This window comes from Typopeltis vanoorti, chromosome 25, assembly GCF_054136105.1.
Source record: "Typopeltis vanoorti isolate ZY-2024b chromosome 25, IOZ_Tvanoo_1.0, whole genome shotgun sequence".
Lineage (NCBI taxonomy): Eukaryota > Metazoa > Arthropoda > Arachnida > Uropygi > Thelyphonidae > Typopeltis > Typopeltis vanoorti.
This window is the reverse complement of record NC_143573.1, coordinates 33,885,568-33,903,498: the sequence shown is the minus strand read 5'-3', so window position 1 is coordinate 33,903,498 and position 17,931 is coordinate 33,885,568. Positions and strand designations below refer to the sequence as shown.

The following is a 17,931-nucleotide window of genomic DNA, read 5'->3' as shown; positions in this document are numbered from 1 at the left end:
TTTAAAGTTCATATAATGACTCTAATGTGAACAGTTTACTGTTCTACAAAACGATTCGAAAACTCTTAATTTTTTTTTTTTTAATTTTTTGTTCTAAAGTCACGTGATTTTGAACTGACCGTTAAACCGTTAAAGGTCACTTAGCCTCCGTTACTAGCAGGAAATTTTGTCACTTCCGTTTGTCTTACTGGTTTTCTCCGTGTCCTCTGGTTTCAACAACATTTAAGTTTTTTTCCTTGAGTTATTTTAAAGAGTTTGCATTTTCTTATCAGATTGTAAATAAAATGATTTATTTATATCGTATTTTTTTATATATTTAAAGTGATTTTTTTTTTCGCCAACATTTTTCTCACTTGTGGATGTTTTCGCTTGGATCATTAAGGTGCAGTTACTACCACGCGATCTGTGATGTATGGCAAGAATTCTTCCATTTTGAATCGATATACTATGATAGGAATCTTCGTTGAATGAAGAAGTGAATTCTGGTGAGTGGAGTAGTTATCAGGGAAGAATCACTCTTGTGCTATCTCTCTCTCTCTCTCCATCTGTTATATAGCAGTCGCCGTATTTGTTTCCGGTCGCTCTACTTGTAACTTCTGGAGTGTGTAGATTGTTCATTATATATATATATATATATATATATATATATATATATGTGTGAAATAACTGCAGTGTCTACTGAATAAAAGGGCTAATTTCTTAGCTTATTTTCTTAGTTGGAAAACACACACACACACACACACACACACACACACACACACACACACACACACACACACACACACACACACACACACACACACACACACACACACACACACACACACACACACACACACACACACACACACACACACACACACACACACACAGAGTATTTTTTTATGTATCATGTTACCTGAAGTTCCGTGACCGGAGACACACACACACACATTCAGGTTCTCCCTCGGGAAGCACGCGACTTTAATAATTAGGAAACGCAGTACGGCCTCAAAGTCGCGTCAAGGTTGATGACACCATTACTACAACTGGGAGCTGGCTCTATGAAATTAACAGTATCAAAATTTTGCGTTCGTACACTCTCTCTTGCCACGCGCACCGTTTCCCTTTCGGCACGTTCATTACTAAGCACTCGTCTGTTATTGCCATTAGATAAACGAAGGCCATTCCAGTTAAGATTGTATCTCACTACGAAATCAGCCAGGTCATTGAGTGAATGAAGCATCGGAACAATTCTGTTGAACGGAATTCACAACTGCTCGAGAGGTTTCGAAATGTGACCTTTGACACTTCACTTTAACCCGATGGAAAGACATTAAGATTACACTGTACGATATTTCTTGCTAGAAATGAGTACAAAGATTCGTTCTCACCAAATCAAATCGGGCACATTTGCTGATTTGCATCAGAACGTGATCATCTCCATCTAGTGATTAAACGACTGAAGCTGCGGTTATAAAAAATCAACTGTCTGTTTCTGAATTAAGAAATATCTGACACTTTTGTCATGTGGTTGAGTGTTCTTTGATCTTTTGCTAACATTAAACTTTGAAAAGAAAACTGCATATTTATTTGAGAATAGTTGCTACACGTTTCGTTTTTATTGGTTATTTCGGTCGTTGTAATGTTACATTCGACTTCAAGGAGGAATCCAAAATGGTTGTAAACAATTTCAGCGAAATGGCTAATAGAAAAGTGTAGTATCTGTTCTTTTGGAAACAAAACAACAGATACTACATTGTTGCTGCGTCTTAATGCAAACTTTTGATTGTTTATACTGGAATTAATTTATACTTCGTAACTAAATATTATTTCAGGCTTTTTATTTTTACATTATTAGAAATTATAAACGTACTTTTTTTTTAATCAGTGGTCACTACATCTTAAGACAGATTAGAAGAACCACTTACAAATTAACAGGCCCAAATTCGCTAAAAAAATCTTGAATCCATTTATTTCAAGACTTCTTTAAAAATAATATGTAGGATCTGTGGAAAATTAAAACTAAGCACGAAAACATTATCCTCAAAATTAATACTTCTTTATAATTGTGTTACTTTCGACAATTCGCTTCTTTTATTTCATCAAACTACACACAGAGCAAATCTGATTACAAGTTTTTATTATTTTTAAGTATCGTTGGGATTTAATGTATTTTATTTTTCAAATGCCTTGTATGTAGGTGATGGTCTTTTACCTTCGTGTATTTCACAAGCATTCCTGTAAGCAATACAGACCGACCTTGGCACACATCTCAATTATATCATTAAACTTTGATGACTGGGCCTAAACTCTCAAGTGTTGTTACTTGACAGCTTGGACTTCATGCTTGCCAGCTATTGTAAAAATTTTCCTATTTTTTGAACTATCTTGTATACCTAAAAATATTCTTTTTAGTAGGAAAGATGATTCGAGTCCTGTGTAGGATGCGAACCTTTTTTCCCCCTCTGAAAATGTATTAATCAGTCTTTTCCTCTCGAATGTTCGGATTTTTTTCGTTATTAAAGTCAAACCGGTGAAAAGCGCGCACACACGCACAATACACTGGTCGTACAGCTTTAGTTGCTTCGGCCGTACTGCCAAACAATAAAAAAAACAAAAAAAAAATTCCACTTAAACAATACTATTTAAAGCAATAGTTTTTAATAAAGTTGGGTATGCATAAGCACAATGTTACTTACCCCAGTCTAAAGTTTCAGGAATATAGATCTTCGGATGAAATACGAGAGAAAATTAGTTCCCGCATAAGATAACCCTTTATCTGTAATAGTTTCCGATAATATCGATATTGCAATCATGATAATGCGATACACTGATAGTTTTTGACGCTATCCTACTAGACTTAAATGAGTATTACATTTTTATAGGTGAAAATTACGAGAAATCTGTTAAGATTTCTTGTAAGATTCGCATCCCTATACTAAATCTATTAATTTATACACCTCTTTTACTCGGTGTCAAGTACGCGGAATAGTGACCTTGGAAATATTGATCACACTTGGAAGGGTACGTGACAAGGTGAAAGCAAAAATAGAACAAATATCACACACGGAGCGAAGGATACCTCAGGAGCAAACGGTATGAAACTCTAAGGAGACCGAAATTTCTTAGAAATTGTCATTCGCAGTGCATTTTTCACATGGTAGCAACGGTCGCCATTTTCGTAGTTAATTGCCTAAAACAAACCAACAAAAAAAGAACAAGAAAACTGGTGTGCGTCAAGTATGTTTGCGATGCTGTATTGCATTATGCAGGATACCTTAATTAACATTAATAGAAAATATGTTTTATGTTACTTTTTTCAATTATTGAGCGGTTTCTGCAAGCGGTTTCTATAATTTATTGGGTATTCTCTCATATTAAGTGTTCAATTTCTGAAAATTCTCTGACTGTTGAAGTTTATATAACTGGTAGCAATATTTTTATTTGGGCAATAAAAGAAATCTTACAGTGGATAGAGCATTATTTCATGGAGGAAGAAAAATATGCAGCTTATTTCCTTTGAAGAAGAAAAGTTTCTTCTCCTGAAGGAGAAACAAATCTCTTCTTCTCTTCCTCCTGAAGAAAATAATGAAACAAATCTCTTCTTCTCTTCCTGATGATGATAATGAAATAAATTTCTTCTTTTCCCGAGGATAATAATGAAACAAATACCTTTATCTCCTCCCGAATGATGATAATGAAATAAATCACTTCTTCTCCTTCTCCTCCTCCTCCTGAAGATAATGATGAAACAGATCTCTCGTTTCCTCCTGATGATGATAGTGAAACTAATCTTTTCTCCTCTTCCTGAGGATAATAATGAAACAAATCTCTCCTTTTCTTCCTGATGATGATAATGAAATAAATTTCTTCTTTTCCTGAGGATAATAATGAAACAAATACCTTTATCTCCTCCCGAATGATGATAATGAAATAAATATATTCTTCTCCTCCTCCTCCTGAAGATAATAATGAAACAGATCTCTCTTTTCCTCCTGATGATGATAGCGAAACTAATCTCTTCTCCTCTTCCTGAGGATAATAATGAAAAAATCTCTTCTTCTCCTCCCGAATGATGATAATGAAATAAATCTATTCTTCTCTTCCTCCTGAAGATAATAATGAAACAGATCTTTCGTTTCCTCCTGATGATGATAATGAAACAAATATCTTCTCCTTTTCCTGAGGATAATAATGAAACAAATCTCTTCTTCTTCTCCTGATGATGATAATGAAACAAATCTCTCATTTTCCTCTTGATGGTGATGATGATGATGAAAATTCTTTTCTCTTGATGATAATGTAACAAATTTCTTATTTTATTTTTGTGTGTTCCATATGTCACCTGTATGAACATTGGATGTGGTTTATCATACTGCCAACATTTTACTGGTTCGAAAGAATAATGCCATCCAAAATATAAGTTATTATGAATGCGAAAACATGATTTTAACGATGAATGTGTATTAAAGAATGGAGGAAATCGTGAATTTTTACATTCCCATATGTGTTAATCATCGAAAAAGATATCTAAGTGAGATTAATAGTCATTAAAATTATTTAACCTATAGTTCCTGGTGGGTTCTTTATAACACTGACACCACAAACATACTTAGATTTTTTACATCATATAAATCATTAAAATATTCATTCCAAAAACTGATCCTTCATTTTATAGAAACCAACGTTTAAAGTGCTTAAACAGTAGAAAAATATTTCCACCTTCAAGGCTTCCGTGCTGTTGTAAAATATGAATGTTTCCTTTTATATCCGGAGTAAGTAGTAGCCATAGCGAGTAGTTCACTTTAATGAAGGCCACAGCACGCACACTAACTTCCTGCAAAGGAAAACAGTGTTTCATGTAATGTGGTCAACGATCTTTTTACACACGATACTGGCGTACCCACGTGCAATCTGGGTTCTCTGTCGGGTCAAATGCCGCTGGCATTAAAGACATAGTTAATAAAATATTGTGTGAAATAACTTCTATCTTCCTCCTTGTCGATTTTCTTATCTTATCTTCGTGTTCCCTATCGCCTTTTCGCAAAATCAGAGAATACAGTGATTGCTGAGACTCTTTCTACGATTGCTTCGATATTTATTTCCTTGCCGATTTAAAGACGCCCGAATCTATACGATCAAGAGCGATTCCGAGGCTGCCCAGATCATTGCGTACACATATAAGTGTAAATATGTCCCCTAGTTTGCCGGATGACCTTGAATAGGAAGTCTAAGGCCGTTGCTACCATGGCAACAAACCCGATACCTAACTTCGCAAAGGACTCTCTCTCTCTCTCTCTATTGTAGCGCAGTAGCATCAGTACAGAACTACCAAACCGTATGTTTTCTTCTTTTTTTCGGCAATCGATTTTGGTTCTTAAAAACCGTAACAGAAATGTTATTCTCGTTACAGTGTGAATTGCGAATTCCCTATTTTGGCCACAGCTTAACCTGATACAACTATGCATTTTTTTTTTTTAAATGAAAGTTCAAAATGCTTATTTTTTTATGGCTACAGTTTATTAAACAGTCTCTGAAGTCCTAATAAGAAATGCTTTGAAAGTGTAGTTTCATTTCCGGATATGATTCATATAACAATAAAGCCATGCTTTATTGTATTATTGCGTCACCACTTATAAAAACAAAAGTTATTTTGTCATTGTTGGTGGAATGTTATCTATTTGCTTTCTTTTGTATTATATCATATCTACCAATCAGATAAATTTAAGTACGCATCCATCCCATTTATAAGAAGTAAACATTTCTAGCATTTTTCCCGGTTTATTGCACCAAATTTCAATGGCTTACATTTCTTGCAACCAATATCCAAAGCCATATTTTTTATGATTTTCCTGATACATGGAATAAATGCATAATATCCAATGATTTATGTCCCCCCTGTCTGTTTTACATATTTCATTTTTCACACTAAATCTTTATAACCAGTGGCTCCATCTACAGATCATTGATGCGTGAAGCAATGTTAAAGTGATAAAATTTAAATTAACGCTAATTGTACGGTATATTTTATCATTTTATTCATTTAATATAAGGGTCGCACATTATGATCTTATTCGTTCTATCTTAGAGGTTAATCGATCTGTACGGATCGCATTATATAAGTTTAACTAAAGAAACCATTTTCAACACTGATGTAGAACATCAGTCACTGTTTTTATTGTTTGCTTCGTTCTCCAAACTTACAAGGCTCAGGCCGGGGAATGCTGACGTCATACGATGCAGTAGAGAATGGTAAACATTATGGCATATCCATATGCTAAGTAGGGCGTGTCAGAGCTACCGGTAGACAACATCTCTCTCTCTCTCTCTCTCTCTCTCTCTCTGAGAGCAGTTGACGCCTGGCGTCTCGCTGAAAAAGCGTTAGATGGGTTAACTACATAAAAATTGATTTGATATAAAGCTTTGAGAGTGTTCTTTTATGTTTTAAAGTGGTTTTAGGAAACTGTGAAAATAGCGGACATTAAATGATCCATTTTTTTTTAAATTAAGTTTAAAATTACGCTGCTCTGTGATTCTTGCTAATTAGACAATTTCAGAGCGTTCAAAAATAAGACCCATAATTAACTTTAGGCTAATAATGTTAAAGGAATAAAATACAGGGTAATTCAATGTCGTCAATTGTTATAACAAGGCAACAAGCTGGTCAATAGGCTTGATTTAAATATGAATTTAGTTCGCGAATTGTAACAACAATTTCGATCTGAAAAATGTTCTCTTTATGTAATATTAACAATTTGCATTATTTATCATTATGATATTTCTCGCGAGACGGTCTAATTCTACAACTGTATAATATATAATTAATATAATAATATATTGTTTAACAATAGTATGCAAAATTCTGACACGATTGTTAAGTTAAGCTACGGTATCCTTCGTGTGCGATTTTTTCCCCCCTTTCCATTTGTTAGTTCGTTGCATATTCCCAAAGACATTCTAATTGCAAGTCCAATTTTAGACTCGAGATTTAGGACATAATGAACATTGCCATAATAAGGCTGCAGGCTACCAACCCAATTAACTGCCGTCCGCTGAAGTGGGCCCATTAGTTTAATAAAGCAATCTGCATTTTGAAATCTGAGTGGCAACTTATAATTGACTTTTAACGTGTAGTATTTTCAGTAAGATAACTATAGATGAAGACATGCATAAAAATAAAGTGGTGAAGATTAGTAAGCGTATGAAAATAGTGTTAAATGTACAACATTTTTAAACGATGTGAATCATTTGCAATATATAACTATAGGGTTTATTTATTTTTTTAAATATAGTATTAAACAAATTAAGAAATAGAAGAGTAGAATATGCAATGACAAGGAGACGGTCATAACCAACCAGCACTGGTAATTACGCTAATTCTGCAATACAGCAAAATTTAGATCATCAAGTGATAAATCACGAGATCCTTAAATATAGATATGGTGTAAGTCAGTATGGTTACTGACACGGGATGTTTTTTCTGCAAAATAACAGGCAAAATGATATCGTACTAAAATCATGATTTTAGTGCGATAAATACTTTTTATAATACTGGCTGTGATTGTGAATTTGTAATTCGAGTGTTTATGCTTAAAATGAGAAAAAAAACCCTAAATAAATGAATCAAAAGAAAATATTGCGAATCTTATAGTGATTTGGGCTAATAAAAACCTATGATCATAAGTTGTACAACGGTGTGCATGTAATACGGCAAAAATCCAATTTTGCAAATCAAACTGAAATTATTAATAGATTGTTAGCTATGTTTTATTGATACTAATGCAGACTTTGTTTGCAAAGTTTAATTTTACTTTGGTTAGTTATGTTTAGTTATACTAATCTATTTCTTGTTAATTAGCCATCTCATTGATTCTCTCTTTCTTACGCGCACACACACACACACACATACACAATGCAAATACAGTAATAGGGTTCACTTACCTTTCATAAATAATATTTTTAAGAATAATATAGTCTTTTATTAATTTTTTCTTTAAAATATTATTTTAAAATTAATAGCACACATAATAACTTTAAAATGGCTACAGTTTGGAAATAAAACGTTTTCCTAACTGTCATAAAGTAGATTGTTCACCCTATCACTAATCCGAACACCATTGCTATCTCATTTATTAAATAGTGTTTTTATCGTAGCCTTTCTGATTACTAAGATTTTAATTGAAACGCTAATTCAAAACAAATAACTTTTTCGAGAATATTTGTTTATAGAATATTTCAGCAAATAATAGTTGATTTCATTATATTTGATGGCAAAAGAATATTATTACTATTTAACTAAATGATATATCCATTAATTTAACGCCGTCAATATGAAGATTCCCTTAAACCTTATACAGATTTTCCAACAATATTATCATAACTCAGAATTTGAGCTGCATGCATAAAGATAATCTCAATACTTAGGCCTTATTTTTAAGCCTTAAATAACACACTGCAATTCAGTATATGCTAAAATGGCAGGTAATCAGATAAACGAAATTTCTTTTATTTTTATACTAACTATTTTATATCCACTACAGCAGCAATTTTTCTTTCAGCTTTAGACTGACCTGCATCCCGGAGTTGAGTAAAATATCAACTCCTCAAGAACAGGTACGGTCCTCAAGAAAAATAATTCCTCGGTCTTCTAGTTCTATTAGTGTTTTCGTGTTGATGGTATGTCATGGAACACGTTGACACTCACTACTAATAAGGACTCCTAATTTATTAAAAGAATTTATTTGTGAAGCCATCCGATCAGTAGATTTGTTACAGGAACCTGTCAGGAGATTGGATACAGACTGACGTTTGCCATGTTACTTGTACTCGCTAAATGGCGTTAGATTGTTTACTATCGCGAAAGGAATTTTGGGAATAAAAGCACTACTAATTAGCCGGGTCCTTGTGAACACTCCATTGAGCAAGATCTGTATTTGTGTGGCTTGATGGGTGGGCGAGAACATTCAATAACATCATGTATGTTGAAGCACAGCATCGTGGTAACTGCGGCAAAGATGGAGCAAGTGTTTATGCTTATCGGTTGAACCCATCGCAATCATTAACTTCCGTTACTGAGAAAGAATGAATAACAGAGACATTTTTACTTTTTTTGAAATATTTAATACTAGTAATATCTGCAAAACCAAGACCGTTTCATGCGTTCTTTTAAAACAACGCGTTTTTCTGTGTAAGAAAGCATCTAAGGCATTTGTTTCATCGAATTTTTTTTTACCGAAATTCTTTCGACTTATTGAAAATCCCTGACAGTTACTGAGTTAACCGAAACAGCTACACGAACTACTGAAGACATTAATAATTCCACTTTACGTTTCTCACTCGTATTTACAGGCAATTCAAAATCCGACGAAGAGATTTGTTTCGTCTTACGACTTTATACGCATTGTACGACATAAGAAGTAGAAAGGCTTTTATGGTCAACAAGAGTAGAGCGACGATGTGCTGCCCTTCGTGATGGGCGTGCGAAACAATTGCATCATCAACCCGTGCGCTTAGAGAGGAGCACCTCACACGGAACATTTTGTATCTCAACAATCCTCGGTCTGTAGCAAAGTTTACGCGAACTTCGTTGTAACAGCTTCATTTACGTCATATAGAGGTTATAAACTCGAGACCTTCGCATGATTTTTGATTTCCATCGTGTCAGCCACAGGGTCATAAGAGCATTTCTATTTGTCTCGAGTAATGGAGTCCATTCACACTAATGGCACATCAAACAGAGCACCCATCTCGGTAGTATTATGTACACACACACACACACACACACACACACACACACACACACACACACACACACACACACACACACACACACACACACACACACACACACACACACACACACACACACACACACACACTCTCTCTCTCTCTCTCTCTCTCTCTCTCTCTTTCTCTCTTTTCGTGTGTGTGTGTGTGTGTGTGATTTGCACTTGATTTTAATTTATTGTAACTAACTGATTCAAATCAACGCTAGAAACAAAGCATTGGCCACTTATCGACATGTGAAAACTCATAAATGTATTACAATATTAATTGTTACAAACTAATTTCGTGAATTTTTCCTTTAAATCACTAAAATAGAAAAATCACAAATTAAGAATAAAAATATTTAAAAATATACTTTAAGCGATTTTTATTACTGGCGTAAGACCTAAAATGGTTTGAAAGGACTCCATGTTTGATTTCTAGAGCAGTTTCCGGAGTATCTAATCTTCAACTGACCGCCACATGGTACTCAAGTAATTGTACTTTTGGTTTACAACCTTTAATGGATGGGATTCGAGTGAAAAACATGAAAAACACATTTATAAATTTCTTATTAAAATTCACTTAATTAAAGATTTTGTTTCGTCACATATGATTTTTCTCCTTAAAACGAAGACTAAAATACGGTTTAATAAATAAAGTAAAACATTTCTTAGGGGCTTTGAAAGTCTTTGAAGAAGTTTGCGTTGCATGATTTTCATTCAACGCAGATGAAGAGTCAGAATTATCAGAATCCTGCAGTTTAGGCTTCTAATGGGGAAAATAACACACACACGCACACACACACACACACACACACACACGAGTGACGCATGATATTATTTCATTCAGTCTATTTTTTATATTTTCTATTTATTTTTCTTCCCAGTCCCAATAAATTTCCTGAACTTCTCTCCTGGAAATAGTTTTGTAAAGATCACACAAGTTGGTGATGAAATTCTTATCCACTGCCGGTGGCGAACAGGATTTTACACACCCTGCCTGCTCCGCCTCGAGGCTTCGCGAATGATTCTTAATGGATTCCGCATCCTGTATATTTTCCCAAAAGGGAACACCAATGTTGGTACTACAGTTTCCTTTTATGCCAGAGATGATATGAATCTGTTTTTGAAGAAATATGTGAAAGAAACGTAAACATGGATCTTTAAAAACATCTCATCTAATTCCTATTAATAAGATATCTTTCGTAGGAAAGGCAATAAATGAATTAGTTATAATGTAATAGCGAGAGAAAGAGAAAAGAAATATGTGAGAGAGAGAGAGAGAGATAAATAGAACACTTCAGAAGAAGAAATGGAATGCCCAAGAGAATATGAGAAAGAAGAAGAACAAGAAGAAGAACAAGAAGAAGAACAAGAAGAAGAAGAAGAAGAAGAAGAAGAAGAGAGAGAGAGAGAGAGAGAGAGAGAGAGAGAGAGAGAGAGACGAAGATTTCTCAACGAACACAGTCATACAGTAGTTTCTAAGAGAACGGCGCAAAGATCTGCAAAGCATCAATGCATGTAAGATACAAGATGGATGATCATTTCAAGGATATTTGGCATAAACCACTTCTGTCTATTTTCAGTATTTTGAGGCTTAATTTAATTGAAAATCGCGTCTCATAAAGGTTTAGTCTATAGGTTTTAATTAGCTTTCGGAATGAAAATATCATCATACGAAAGCCATCACTTTCTGAATATCTGTTTCATTATTTTTTGGAATTCCATCTGTTTCTGTTCTTTTTCGTATACCGCAAAATTCTAGAACGGTAGCTATTTCCACAGGAGATTTAAATATGGAAAATAGCCATTACAGTTTACAACCGGCAAATATTTAACTGCAGATATACAGTTTGAATCTGACGATCTTGGTAAAAGAATACTTTTCCGTATCATGAAAAGTATTTCCAAAGTTTCGAATTGAATAATTTTTTCATGCACATCGATCTGTTTTGTTCAAAATAGTACTTCTGTACAACCTACTTGAATCGTTTTATTCGTTCGTCTGGTACACGTACACATTGTTTAATACAAACTCTGCAAATCTTAGAAGTGGTTTTGCTTAAACGTGTGAGCAGTTTTGTGCTATGAAATTTTATGTATTTCATGTGCAAAATTTCTTGGTTAAATCAATTGTCTTATTCTATCAGTATAATAAATATAAGATAATTCCGTAATTCAAATAATCTGTAATATTATCTCAAGATATTTAGCTCTTATCAATAATGTCTCAGCAAAAATTTTCAATTAACAGTACTTATTTGTAATAACAAGTGGCTACTTTATTTGGAGGCTAATATCGTATAAGACTTCTTTAAATGAATTTTATCTCTCCGGGTGACAGAACTACGATGAGATTTCCCAATTATATAAATCTTAATTCGCCTGTGGTAATATTAATGTGCTGCTACAGGTTTTCAACCTTTCTTAAGATAAGACTCGCATAAAAATTATAATTAAAAAAAGTAGAAAACCTGTTGATTCCAAATGCGGAAATAAATGTTCTACGTTATTACAGGCGTGCTCAGAGAGAGAGAGAGAGAGAGAGAGAGAGAGATCAGATTACTGAGTGGACTTATGAAGCGCATAAAAATCGCTCAGGTTCTGAGAATCACTTTACACATTGTAAGCTATAAGGCCTGTGACTTCAGAAGCTGATATCAATTATTTTTCGATTACACCGTTGTTTTTAGATTGTTTTGTTGCTCATGGGCAAACCATTAAAGTGATGAATATCCAACCAGGGCCGCTTTTACTTCAATATTGCTCATGTTTGTACTGTAGTGTTTTATATGATGTTGTAACTAGAGCGATGGAACAGTGTAAGAGCAGTTGATATTCTGGGGGGGCTGCTCCTAATAAAGTAGCCACTGAGTGTATAAAAAATATAGGTTGCTGGTAAGTATCACATAACAGTTATAAATTATCATTTTACTGAACGTACAGTATTACAACCTTCATGTTTTTATTATTCTTAGAATTAGCATACAATAATTAATTTCTACTGTGTTAAGTAAAGGTAGATTATTGCAGTGGCACACACATGCAATTTGGCATACTATTTCTGCAGCTTTGCACGCAAAATTCATAGCGGGAGAATCATATAATGTTTATAAAGAGGTACAGTTTGGGAGAAAACAAATGATACGCGCATTCAGGCATTTGTTGAATGCTGGGAGACGTACGGTATGTAGGTTAACCTTGGAAGGATAAATGGCCTCTGTTTTGACCTTAAGAAACACCTTTAACGGCATCCATTCGTAGGGTTTAACTGAATGAGTTTTCGTGTTGGCATATCCAACACCACCGCCAGTAGCTGTTTGCACTTAGAGAATCACGTTACTTGGTGAACAAGCCGAGTAGCACACAGCTGTTTATAGGCCATCTTACAAACACGGTTAGGTAAGAGCAATGAAAACTGCATTCGCGTGAGGAAAGACACGCTTCTCTCTCTCTCTCTCTCTCTCGTGTGTGTGTGTGTGTGGACAACAAACACTGGTTGAACTTCCACGAATTATTGGGTGACATCTTCCTGGTATCGAGCGATCTCTTTTCTTCTAAATGTAAGTCGTGACTACTTCTCTTTTAGGAAAATAATCACTTATCACCCATTTTGGGCGTGTTTCTTAAATATAGTAAAGAGATTATATGAAACTGGACCTCCTTTCGTAGAAATAAGAATTATTTTGTGGTTAGGAAGTTTAAATTTATCTAAAACATCCAGTGGTGAGAACATAATGCACATTATGGATTTGTCGGAGAAGAATAAAAAAGTGAAGGGAAGAAAAAAAAAGCAAATGCGAAGGATGAAATATTTCTCTAAATTCGTAAACCATAGGTGTAAATCGATAAGCAAAAAAGGATTCAGAATGAGGCATCTTGACCAATAATTAAAGAGGGTACAAACTTTGATCATCTTATCTATAGAAAGTAAATATCTTTCTTTAACAGAACAGAGGTGCAAAACATGATTTTACCTTCGCTCAATTAGGCGTAATCCTCCAACAAAAAGGATCTAAAATCTCTCCAGGAGCATGTTTATTTCTCCAAATAAGACTTGGCTCTAATTCCTCAAAGATGCTTCAGTTTTCAAATATTTTCAATCCATTCAGAGTATACTACGCTGGAATATTAAAAACGGTTTTAACATTTATTTATTTTTATGATAGATATAGTAAGAAGAGGAATTGTATGTGACGCACATTTTCTTAGATATAGACAGGATAGGATGGATGCCTAGACACAATTGTATATGCAGTATGTGCCCCGCCTTAAACATCGGCCGTTTTGCCCGGTCAACCCGGGAATGGATGCCAACTTTAGTGTAGACGTATGCGTTTGACAGAGCTCCACTTAGCGCACTCGAGAGCAAAGGAGTTGCACCCCAAAAATTGTTGGTGCGCGCATGTGTATGTGTGTGTGTGTGTCTGTGAAAGAGAGAGAGAGAGAGAAACAACAACAAAGTCGTCCAGAAGCCGTGGCACGAACTAGTAGGGCGTAGCGATCGATATGATCTCGCCATACTAACTGTACGCCATATCTTTGATAAGAATAATGGTGAGAAGTAAATTATCAACAAAAGTAATTCCTTCTTACTGCGAACAAGGGATGACGTTTTGATCAATTCTCTCAGTCCATGAATTCGGGTGCGCAACCTATATGAACACTTATTATTAAACGAGGAGGGGGGAGAGGGAGGGAAAATAGGATGACTGGTTTAGTTTTTTATGCTCTCTTCTTGGTGCGCGTGCAGAAATATATGCCGACTGTTTGGTGTGACAGCGCGATAGTTAGCGGTGATCCGCCGGCACCATTAGTCAAAACATCAAGTCTCGTTCAAAAGAAACAATCTTCGATGCTTGCTTTCCATTAGGGACCATCGATAGCACGTGAGTTCATAGGAAATCCCTCTCCATATGGTTTACGGAAAAATTAAAAAAGCGGCCTTAGATTTTGTTTCTACTCGTTCTCAGAATGGCCAGAGTTCTGACGTCATCTTGAGGGATTCGACTGCAGCGCCGCCATCCACTGGCAGTTTGCTCCTTCGGAGTAGCGCAGCAGTGGCGACTAAAGACTAGTATCAGTGACAGCGCGGCACGCTGGTGGTGCCGGCGGCATGCGTGTACCGCTACACACCACTACCGCTACGCGCATCCGGGCCATTCGGCGGCCTGCTAGTTAGCAGCAGCCGGTGTCTGCGCGCTCTACTGTACGCTCGCTAAAAGAGTTAAGCCTCTCGGCTGCTCCGTTCCATGCAAAGCTGACCGCCGTCCTCCGAGCTGGCTCCCAAATTCTTTTCAAAATTTCCAGGTTACAGTTTGTCGAAAAGTGGGGGGTTACCCCCGTGCTGCGGCCGCGCCATGTGGAGATCTCTTCTGTGCCTGCGGTCAAAAATTTTAGGCGACCCTCCTCCCCTTTTCTTGGAGGACCTAAGATGGAGGCGGCGCAAGCGGGGAACGGCAGCCTGCTGGGCAGCGGTGGCGACAGCAAGCACGCGCTTAATTTAATAAACCAACAAGGTGACACTCATGTCACCAGCGTCTCTTTTGTCCCCTCCTCCAGGTCGCTGCCTAAGCTGAGCAGCGAGGAGGCCGGCGGGACGGAGGGCAACGGACCGCAGATCCCGTCCAACGCTCTGTCCTCTCCCTCAGCGGGACACTTCGAGCCCATCCCACACGACCACGACTTCTGCGAAAGGGTGGTCATCAACGTCAGCGGACTCCGGTTCGAAACGCAGCTGCGGACGCTCAACCAGTTTCCTGACACTCTGCTGGGAGATCCGACCCGTCGCATCCGCTACTTCGACCCACTCCGGAACGAGTACTTCTTCGACCGGAACCGCCCCAGCTTCGATGCCATCCTCTACTATTACCAAAGTGGAGGACGATTACGACGGCCCGTCAATGTTCCGCTGGATGTGTTCGCCGAGGAGATTAAGTTCTACGAACTTGGTGAAATGGCCTTCAACAAATTCCGGGAAGACGAGGGATTCATCAAGGAAGAAGAGAGGCCTCTGCCTAAGCAAGAGATGCAAAAAAAGTTATGGTTGTTGTTCGAGTATCCAGAAAGTTCCCAAGCGGCACGGGTTATTGCCATCATTTCCGTCGTTGTCATCCTCCTCTCCATTTTCATTTTTTGCCTCGAGACTCTGCCAGAGTTCAAACACTACAAGCTGTTCAACACCACCAACAATATGACTCGCGTGGTCGAAGATGAAGTGCCCAAAACCACCGACCCTTTCTTTGTCATCGAGACCGGTTGTATTGTTTGGTTTACTTTCGAGCTTCTAGTGCGGTTCCTTGCCTGTCCCAACAAGTTGGCGTTCTTCAAAGATGTGATGAACAGCATAGATCTTGTAGCCATCATTCCGTACTTCATTACCTTGGCCACAGTGGTGGCCGAAGCCAAAGCCGAGGAGAATCCGGTTCCCCTGAACGAGCGGGCCAGCAACAATCAAGCCATGTCTCTCGCTATCCTTAGGGTCATACGTCTTGTCAGGGTATTCCGGATCTTCAAGCTGTCCAGGCACTCCAAAGGACTGCAGATCCTGGGCAGGACTCTTAAAGCCAGCATGAGGGAGTTAGGATTGCTCATATTCTTCTTGTTTATTGGCGTCATATTGTTCTCCAGTGCCGTGTATTATGCCGAGGCCGACTCGGAAAGGTCGTACTTCAAAAGCATCCCGGACGCCTTCTGGTGGGCTGTGGTGACCATGACAACGGTAGGCTACGGTGACATGCGGCCCGTGGGAGTGTGGGGTAAGATAGTGGGGTCGCTGTGTGCCATTGCCGGCGTGCTAACCATCGCTCTTCCAGTACCCGTGATAGTTTCCAACTTCAACTACTTCTATCATCGTGAGACGGACCAGGAGGAGATGCAGTCTCAGAACTTCAACCACGTGACCAGCTGTCCCTACCTGCCAGGGACAGTTGGTACCAAATTGAAGAGGGACTCACTTAGTGAATCTGTCTCCGACATCATGGAACTGGAAGAGGGTATACTACTGACCACCGAAAACCAGCAGAAAAAGCCCAACTGTAATCCAGGTCACAACAATAATGTGAATACTGTTTCAGTAGAGACGGACGTATGACATTGATGATCCGCGACACGCAGCTTTTTTTTTCAAGATGTATATCCTTTCGACAGACAGGTAAGTCCATTTTATGTATTTTGTACTTCCACTGGTGATATTTTTTTAAAATAGAATTCACTTATTTTCATTCAAACTCATAATACAAAGGTCTATTCCAGTTTGCTGAATGAAAGAGAAACACAAGCTAATAAGAGCACTCACACACACACACACACACTAAGTTCTTTCCCTTAAATGCTAGGTTATTCTTTCAATTATTTGTCATTTTATACGAAATTTACATAATTCTCACATATGGCTATATACTTACAAAAATTATTTAAAATCTTTATATGCATTTTTATACAGTATATTATAATTTAAATTATTTTAATAAATATCTTCATACTTTAAAGATATTATTTAAAAACACTATAAATCTTTGACACCAAAAATTGTTTTATAAAAATTTTATATTTATAGCCTTATTTTTTATTATGAAAACCTAATTCAGGTTTATGATAAATAAGATGACACCTGTTTCTGAATCGTAAAAATATGTAATGTTGATAAAATACGTGCTATACATACAGTCGTTGTCAATGAGTTAATGCGTGGAAGACTGCGTAAGGCTCGCGCCACTACAGAACTATTCGAGGGTATAATAGGCAGTCATTTGTTACGTGACTTGTTATCTGAAGCTTTTCACACGACGTTCATGGAAACCCATGTGTTATGTGGTGAGATCCAAGCATGTGTATGAAAGTATTCTCATGTAATATTGACCGTTTTAAAGTTATCGTCCCCCCCTATGGGCACTACATCCAATCACATGCCTGCTAACCTTTGAATATTCTCTCCTCACTAAAGTCAAATTAAGGACAAGTTTAGTGAACTTCTAGATGGAATGTTAATTACTAGTACTGGTTACCGCGGTGAATTTTTTCACGTAATTTCATTGGCATAATATATAGTAATCTTTATTCTTGCGGGAAAAAAAAGAAAGAAAGAAAGCTTTGTCTTTCGGTAGATCCATGGCAAAGCTTTCCCAAGGTACGACAGAAAATAAACCCACATTCATGAAGCTGTGGTGTGCATGTAAGAGGG

At 36.9% G+C, this 17,931-nt stretch overlaps 1 protein-coding gene across 5 annotated transcripts in view; it reads left to right on the top strand.

Moving 5' to 3' along the window:
• Nucleotides 1-17,931, top strand: part of LOC150092644 (potassium voltage-gated channel protein Shaker-like) — a 709,278-nt gene that overhangs the window by 508,154 nt on the left and 183,193 nt on the right. For all 5 annotated transcript variants that reach the window (XM_090414379.1, XM_090414383.1, XM_090414380.1 and 2 more), the window contains one exon: nt 15,312-16,902. In XM_090414379.1, the coding sequence (XP_090270505.1) occupies nt 15,312-16,842 (1,531 nt within the window). In that variant the 3' untranslated portion in view covers nt 16,843-16,902. The remainder of the gene's footprint in view (nt 1-15,311; nt 16,903-17,931) is intronic.